Raw genomic sequence first — 7,975 nt, forward strand, 5'->3', positions numbered from 1 at the left:
CGGCCGCGCATGGAGCCGGCGCGGGTGCCCGACGCCGCCGCCTTCCGCGCCTTCCGGCAGCAGTGCGAGGGCAGCGGCGGCTGGCAGAGCTGCTACGGCCGCGGCGGCCTCGCCGTCTGCATCCAGGCGCCGCCGCCGGGCTCCGGCGTGCACCGGCTCAAGGTGGGGCGGCGGCCCGTCGAGGCGCCGGGGCTGGCGGCTTCTCTCCTYCTCTCTGCTCTGTTTTCCCTGCCCCGCTCTGAGGGAGGAGCGGCGCGGCGCGGCGGGATGTCCCCCGCGGGCCCTCGGCGAGCCTTTCCCCCCGCGTCGGGTCGCGCGGCGCTTCGGGAACGGGCGCGCGCCAAGGGGCTTTTCCGCCCCGCTGTGGCTCGCTCGCATCCCCGAGGAGGGCCGCGGGGCGGGAGAGCGCGTCCCCACCCTTCCGCCCGCAGTGCCGCATCGACATCCCGGACGTGCCGGCGGAGACCGTGTACGACGTGCTGCACGACGTCGAGTACCGCCGGAAATGGGACACCGCCGTCATCGACACGCACGACATCGCCCGGGTGGCTGCCAACGCCGACGTGGGCTACTACGCCTGTGAGCGAGGGCTGGAGGGCTGCTTTGGCCGGCTGAGGGCCGCAGGAGATGGGACCGACCCTCTTCAGCCAGAGTTCTGTCTCCCCTTACGTGGAGGCCCACCTGGCTGGGCTTCCTGGCAGGAGAGAGACGTTTGGGGTCCTGGGCATCCGTTATGATCAGTGCTTCCGCAGCTGGTTAGCACCGTTTGGGCTGCTAAGGGGTGGGAGAGGCGCTGCTTGTAGGATGCAGTGAGATCCCTAAGTGAGCTAAAGGAGGATGTTCAGGCGAGGCAGCAGCCTGCAGAGTGAGCGCAGGTCCATGCAGACCTCATGTTTTGCTCAGGAAGGTAAAGTGGTTTTCTTTCTTCTTTGTCCAGGGCGGTGCCCGAAGCCCTTGAAGAACAGGGATGTGGTGACACTGCGATCCTGGCAGGTTCAGGATGGGTATCATGCCATCATCAACTTCTCTGTCAAACACCCGGTGAGTGACGAGCAGGCTGGGCTGGGTGGCCGTCTGATTCCAGAGATCACAGGGAGTGGACAGTCCTGTGCAGGGCAAAAGTGCCATCCTAGAGTTGGTTAGTCACCAGCTACGTGAATTCTCCTAGATTAGAAGTCAAGATGGTCTGTTGAGTAGAATATGGCTGGGTCCCTCATAGCTGAGCTACACCTGCTCGGTGCCATTCTCTCACAAGTGCAGCAAGGTGTCTGTAGACAGCAAGATCCTGCCTGCATCTGGGATATATTAGTACTTCCAAAGCACCAGGTAGCTGTGTGATTCCTGTACAAGCCCTCATGTTGAGGCACCTTATCTGTGCTTCAAGCGTAGTCTCTTTGCCCTGTGTATTCAGTGCTAGAGCTGAGGGTGGGAGAGATCAGGGAAGATGGAAGGTAGTGTCTGACTGTCTGATGTGTCTGCACAGAAGTATCCTCCACGCAAGGATCTCGTAAGGGCGGTATCTCTCTTAACGGGGTACCTGGTGCATTCAACTGGGCCCAGCAGCTGCAGTCTGACTTACCTGGCTCAGGTGGATCCAAAAGGTAAGTCTGCAGCACTTCTCTGCTCCAGACCCTCTTTGGCATGCGTTGACGTTAATGCCTGCTGTGGGGGCTGCTGAGTAGGTTAGTAGGAGCACAGCTACTTTCTGGCATGCTAACTTCTGGTTTTCCCCTCAATATATTAGGGTCGTTGCCGAAGTGGGTTGTAAATAAAGCTTCTCAGTACCTGGCACCACAGGTGAGCAGAGCATTTCCAGCATGCATGTGCCAAATCCCACCCCTGGAGTTGGAGTAAAGGGCTGCAGAGGATGGGCTTCCCTCTGAGCAAGGGCTGCCCTAGAAATGAGCATTTTAGCTAGTTTCTGCTGTGGTATTGCATTATTCCAGCCTTACCAGTCCCACCAGCTGATTCTGATTCACTTCAGAAACCAGCAGGAAGTGAATAATAGCACAATTCTGGTTCATGTTTGCACAGTGATCTGCCTTATCCCCACTGTTCCTGCCCTATCTGAATTGGATCTTGAGGCTCAATAGCTGTTGGAGCTCCTGAACTGAGTGGCAGAGCTGTGCTTGAGGGGGTCTCTGGTGTCACAGCAGGACAGTGGCAGAGGATTTCAGTCCCTAGATGATATTGTGTGGGAGGTCTTCATTTCATGCTTCCTAAAGCAGCTGCTGTCTTCGAGGGGGTTAGGCAAAGGGAAGATGGTCCTATAAAGTTTAACTGTCCTGCCTTTTTCTGTATTGGGCCCTAAGCCCTTTTTTAAGCAACCACAAAAGAACTGGATCAGATGTTAGTACTGGTTAAATGAGAAAAGTGCCTACATGTCTTTTAAGCTTCTGTGTTTTTTTTCCCCTCTGCTTCCCTGTTTCTGATCAGATGATGAAGAAATTGCATAAGGCCTGTGTGAAGTATCCTGCCTGGAAGCAGCAGCACGATGTGAGCATGAAACCCTGGCTGTATCCTGAGCAGAACAACCTTCCTCTCTTGGCACTGTCAGAGCTGGTGCTCCAGCGTGCCACCTCGCTGGAGAACATAGATGAGAGTGGCCTGTCGGAAGTGAAGGAAGAAAGGGGTGACCACAGCGGCTCAGAGAACTGATGCTGTTCTCATTGCTGTGGGGAGGAACACTACATGATGCTGCTCAGGCTTATCTGTGTGCCTTATGTTAAAAGGTGGGGTAGGGGATCATTCAAAATAATAATAATAATAATAAAATAGTAGCTTTTTCTTCCATGAAGTGGCTCTGTGGATCCTAGCGCACTGGACCCATTCAGTACAGAGACTGAATGGGGCCAGGAGCACATGGGCTGCCTGTACTGTCCTGATCGTGTTACGCTCAGGGAAAGGAGTTGTACAGTACATTTCTCAAGTGTAATCTGCCGTGCCTTAACACAATACAGCTTGTTCTGGGACTGTTACTGTTGCTCCAAAAGATCAAGTTACCTGCAGTACTTCTGGCCGACTGCTTTATTGACTGAAGAGTTATTCATTGACAAGCTAAGGCTGTTTCAGTGCATATGCCTGTGCCTCTGTGAGCAGCTAAAAAAAAATCTGCTGTTGTTGGACCTGTTATTTTTGCTGCAGGAATTGGTAATTAATCCAGTCTCTTCCCCTCAATTCAGGAAGAAGGATGACATGGACTCTAGTGAGCAGTGCAAACCATATTACAGCTTGGTCAATCAAGACATCTAACGCATGAATGTATCTTGAGAAAGAATCCACTCATTCCTATTAGCCCCCAGCAAGATGGTCATGGGGGCGGGCAGCATGGTGGCTGAGAGAGCATCTGACCCTCTGAATAACAGCAGAGAGAGGAAGCTGTCCTAGCCACAGCTGATCTTCGTGGAGCTACTGCAGAGGGCCTGCTCCGAGGCAGGATGAAAAGACTGAACACTTGCAGAGATTGCAGGCCTGTATTTCCAGTCCCCTCTGTGGCAGTGCTCAAGGTACCTCTTAGCTCCTCAGCAGTGTGGTTACGTGCCAAAAGCCTGATGCCCGTGTTTGCTGTGTTCCCCAGCGGGCAGCAGAGCACAGGGTCTAGCTTTGGGGGCAGGGAGCCTTCAGCCCAGTAAGGCTGGGCACAACAGATGGCAGAAGAGAACATTTCACACTACTCTGTCCTTCTGTAATTGACTGTCTTCCTTCCCCGCAGTGTGTAAATGCTGAAAGAACAGTGCGAGACCTGCAGGTCTGTCTCTATAGATAAAAAGCTCTGATCTTACCTCCTCAATGTATTAGAAATAAGGTTTCCAGGGTGCTTTCTGCCCATGTTCTGTGTTAATGCTAACCTGGCTATGTTAGGGCTGCTGCCCTAAGCTATCTCAAGTTATTGCCATGACAAACAGCTGAAGCCTACTTTGCAGCTATTATTCTTTTCTGGCAGTGTTAAAAGGCCGTTCCATGCTTATCCAGGGCTGACTTGAACCACTGGTTATAGTGGAAAAATACCCTTACAATACCATTATAAGGAAGAGAAGGCAGCTTGCAAGGGTCCAATACATCGTTCCTACAGGGACATGTGGAGCTGGTCCTTGCTTCAGCTATACTCCATGCATTTCTTCTGGATAGCACTGACAATGGTAACAAATACAATCCTCCCCAGACTTTCAGAATTGGAGTAAGATGAAGTCTGGTTGCTGTACTAGTTTTATTATGTCAGTTATTACAGGCAAATGGAAAACACTGCATAGAAGGCCAGACCAAGGGCTGTTCTGCTCATGATTTATATTGTGTACCCCCATGTGCTTAGACCCAGCTTTGCTGATAACCAGTATGTTCTTCCATCTGTGCTCTCCCAGCACATGGCACAGCAGCCTTCTCTTTTCTGTGCAGAACAGTCACCATCTGACCTATTTAACAGCAGGTGGGTGAATTGCCCCCAGCAGGAGATAAGATGCATAAGAAATAGGGATTTCCCTCAAAGTAGCAGGGAGTTCTGATTGTGGAAGGGACAGACAGGGCTGCACCGAGTGAAGAAAGCAGCTCCAGCAGGTGAAACCTTTAAAAGCGCAAGCAGTGCGTGAAAAGGAACCTCATCAAGTGTCCACAGCAGTTTAGAAACATGCTCCAAGTATCTTGGCCCAGTAATGTAGGGGCAGCTAGACAACAAAGAGGTACAAACACAATTGCCTTGGCAGAGCAGTGCAGAAGAGCTAGAGATGGGCTTTGACTGGATTTTACTCCTCTTCCTTGAATCCCAAGCAAACCCAGTAGTCTAGAGCAGAGGTAGGACAGCGCAGAAGGAAAGGATTCTGTGTCACCAGAAAGGGAATGAAGTGGCTGATCCCTTGGAGATTATGGGCATGCTCTGCTTGAGTACACTTGGACATTCTTGGCCTTACACCTTAGAAACAAGGGTTGAATCCAGAACCAGCAGAGCACTCTCTGAAAAAGAAGTCCTACTAGAATAGAAACCCAGGTCTCACTGAAGATGCTGCCCTCCAGTATCCATTTCCACATCAGCACCATGAGCTTGTTTCAAGACCTAATTCAAGGAGTGCAGATTAAAGCTCCATCCATCTTCCAGATGATTAAGACTCTGTAGTGTCCCTCCAAGCAGGAAGCACAGCTGATGCCCACGCAGCCAACAGGACAGTTGTACCTCCAGTGACAGCTGAAGGTTGATGTATCATCTTGGATGTTGAAGAAAGGTAGTAGAGACTGTTCTGCAGGACAGGCACTCTAGAGATGCCCCAGCAGACAGCTGTTTATTAGTGAACAGTTCTTTCCTTCTGTCTCTGATAATCTGAAAGGGAAAGAGATGGCAAGGCTGAAAGGGCAAGAGAAGTTGTCACAAATGCTGGAGGAAGTCAGCCAAGTGTTACAGGAAAACGTGAATTCTGCTTACATCCCATTAAATAGATGGAGTACTTGTTATTCTTCTGGATAGCAGCTAACTTTAAAATAGTATGTTAGCATCCCAGGCAGTCGTTTCAAGTTCTTTTAAAGCATTCATAAGAAAAGTATGTTTTAAAAGTCTTCCCTTCCCTTGTTCCATACTTTTACTTTTTTTCACTTTCATTCAAGGGTCAATTTCCATTTTTACAAAGAATACTTGTTTGGCTTGACTTTTTGACTTTTTTTTTTTTTTTTTTTTTTGCTGCCCCCCTCCTTATTCCCAAACTTTATGGGTACAGATGCCTAGAGTTAATAATTTGGACATTCCTCCCACCCCATCAAAATGTGAACATACACAAGGAAGGAAAAAATTACAAGCAGTGCCAACCATCAGCATGGTTCTACTACTGACAGAGCTAATTCCTGTGTTATTTAAGTAGCTCCTTCTGCAGCTCTATAAATAACACTTTCATAAGCAGTTATTCTAGCTTTTAGCATTGCTTTGCTAAACTCTGCTCTAAAAGTTTGTATGTGGGTAGTTGAAGCCATTCCTTACTGTTTTGACTTGGTAGCTGTCCTCAAACCCAAATCAATTTTAACTTCCCTTTCTGATCTGCAGGGTTCTAGTTTGACACTACATATAGCCTTAGACTTAAAACAGCTAAGTTTAGGTGGAATTGGCAGGGATGCATGGCAGTCTGCTTCCCAAGGAAAAATTCTGCTAGCTCACTGCACTCAGAAGCTCGCAGGTACTTACTGTAGGGAAAGTAACGTACACGCATGGTGATTTCACGGGCTGTCTTCAGGATCTCCACAGCCTGAAAAGCAGAAAGTTTGCTCAGTGGCCACAATTGGTTAGAGAAGAGGTAACAGCAATGCATCTGCTATGCAGTGCAACAGTCTGTGCTTGTTTTGCACAGTGGCTGGTATCAGATGTTTCAGAAGGAACACTGGAACTTGCGCCCCCCCTCCACGTTAATGTTCCTCTACTCTTCCTCATCAGTAAGGATATTTTTTTAAAAAATTAGTATGTGCCCTTTGCATTATGAATTATTCTGCTTGTTCCACAAATGGGGTGGGGGGAATTACAGAGAAAAGATTGCCCAGGTTGTCAATGAAGGTATCTAGGTACTTGCCTCACACTCATCCTACCTGTTAGACAGGTTGCCAGTTAGCTACTGAGTTGGTGCAGGCTGAGAGGCCTGAAGGAGAAGGCAGGCACACATGTTGCTCTTGTCCTCCTGCTCAGGAGGTGAGAGCGTGCTGGGCCCCAGGCTAAGCTCTATCTTTGCTTCAGCAGCTGGAGAGCAAGCGCGCTCACCTTGCTGTGCTCAATATCCTGGAAATCCACATCATTCACTGAGAGCACCTGGTCCCCTTCCTGCAGCCCAGCTCTGTGCGCATCCGAGTCGGGGATCACCTAAGAACGGAGGAGCAGACACAGCGGCACTGACCCTCTGCACGGGCAGCACTGAGGCTTCCCTTGGCACACAGCTCAGCCTTACAGAGCCTCTCCACAGCGCCTGCAACCAGTGTGCTTACACGGGACTAAGAAGGAATGGAGACCAGCAAGTCGTGGGTCAGGCACAGGTAAGGAAAGGGTGTGAGATTGTGACAGCTGTTCAGTAAGTGGCAGCTCACATCCGAGAGCCGTGCATGCAAGAGGCAGGTCAGTCTCCACACATACCCAGCCGGCTCAGCAACAAGCAAGGGAACAGGCAGAACACGGGGAGGGAACGGCGGAAGGAGAGACACACCTTGGAGATGAAGATCCCCAGCTGCGAGGCCTTCCCTCCACGGATGTTGAAACCGAGCTGCGTGAGAGACCAGGTTAGCAGTGAAACGTAACCACCCGCTCTGCCCAGCACTGTCCCCACCGCTAGCGTGTCCCTTCTACGCAGGGCAAAGGTGTAACTGCTGCAGCCATTGCCCAGGGAGCGGTAAGCAGGGCCCCTCTCTGCAGACCCCCCCAGCCGTCCCACCCTGCGCCCCCCGCCCCTGAGCACCTTGGCGTCACGAGTTAGGGCAGTCCTCTGCCTCACCCGCCAAGCTCCCCCTCCCTTCGCCGCGCAGCAGGGCAGCAGCTAGGCTTCTCCCGCCGCACCCGCCGCGGGAAGAGGAGGAGGAAAGGAGGCAACTCCCTGACCCCCCGGGGCGGCCTCCGGCCTCACTCGGCGACCGCCATCTTCTCGCCCTTCTGCCGGCCGCCGCGCCGCCCCGTGTGGCCAGGCGAAGGGCGGCGGCGTGGCTCACCTGCGCCCCGGGGGGCTTCTTGAGGACGATGGTGCGGGGCAAGAACTGCGTCAGCTCGTTGTTGTAGTCGGGGTGATAAACCCGCTGCAAGAGAAGGCGCCGTGAGCGACCTGCCCCGCGGCCGCCGCGGCCCGAGCCGCCTCCCCGCCCGCCCGCGCGGGCTCACCTCGTGCGGCGGCACCCAGGCGGGCGGGCTCTCGTAGGGCGGCAGGAACACCACCGGGTAGTCGTCGTAGGGCAGCCGCGCCTCCATGCTGCCCGCGCGCGCGCCCGCCCGCCTCAGGGGCAGCGCCGCCCGCCTCAGGGGCAGCGCCGCCTCCCGCGC

At 52.6% G+C, this 7,975-nt stretch overlaps 2 protein-coding genes across 5 annotated transcripts; one reads left to right on the plus strand and one right to left on the minus strand.

Moving 5' to 3' along the window:
* The first annotated feature begins 6 nt into the window (after nucleotides 1-6).
* Nucleotides 7-2,793, plus strand: LOC146600220 (START domain-containing protein 10-like). Of its 2 annotated transcripts, none has more exons than XM_085325964.1 (6): nucleotides 7-162; nucleotides 432-579; nucleotides 938-1,041; nucleotides 1,484-1,601; nucleotides 1,745-1,797; nucleotides 2,437-2,793. In XM_085325964.1, exons 1-6 carry the CDS (start codon nucleotides 10-12, stop codon nucleotides 2,656-2,658), a joined length of 798 nt encoding a protein of 265 aa, XP_085182090.1. In that variant the 5' UTR covers nucleotides 7-9; the 3' UTR covers nucleotides 2,659-2,793. The 2 variants fall into 2 exon arrangements, with proteins under 2 accessions (XP_085182090.1, XP_085182091.1); XM_085325965.1 differs by having other exon boundaries at nucleotides 1,487-1,601.
* A 1,395-nt stretch (nucleotides 2,794-4,188) lies between these two features.
* Nucleotides 4,189-7,969, minus strand: PDZD11 (PDZ domain containing 11). Of its 3 annotated transcripts, XM_085325968.1 has the most exons (6): nucleotides 7,817-7,968; nucleotides 7,651-7,734; nucleotides 7,155-7,211; nucleotides 6,719-6,817; nucleotides 6,155-6,215; nucleotides 4,189-5,305 (listed from the first exon to the last, which is right to left on the minus strand). In XM_085325968.1, exons 1-6 carry the CDS (start codon nucleotides 7,901-7,903, stop codon nucleotides 5,271-5,273), a joined length of 423 nt encoding a protein of 140 aa, XP_085182094.1. In that variant the 5' UTR covers nucleotides 7,904-7,968; the 3' UTR covers nucleotides 4,189-5,270. The 3 variants fall into 3 exon arrangements, with proteins under 3 accessions (XP_085182094.1, XP_085182096.1, XP_085182095.1); XM_085325970.1 differs by lacking the exon at nucleotides 7,651-7,734 and having other exon boundaries at nucleotides 7,817-7,969; XM_085325969.1 differs by lacking the exon at nucleotides 7,155-7,211 and having other exon boundaries at nucleotides 7,817-7,969.
* Between the last annotated feature and the right edge of the window lie 6 nt (nucleotides 7,970-7,975).

The sequence above is a fragment of the Rhea americana genome, unplaced genomic scaffold (assembly GCF_003343005.1).
Source record: "Rhea americana isolate MKP2758 unplaced genomic scaffold, rheAme1 scaffold_125, whole genome shotgun sequence".
Taxonomy (NCBI): domain Eukaryota; kingdom Metazoa; phylum Chordata; class Aves; order Rheiformes; family Rheidae; genus Rhea; species Rhea americana.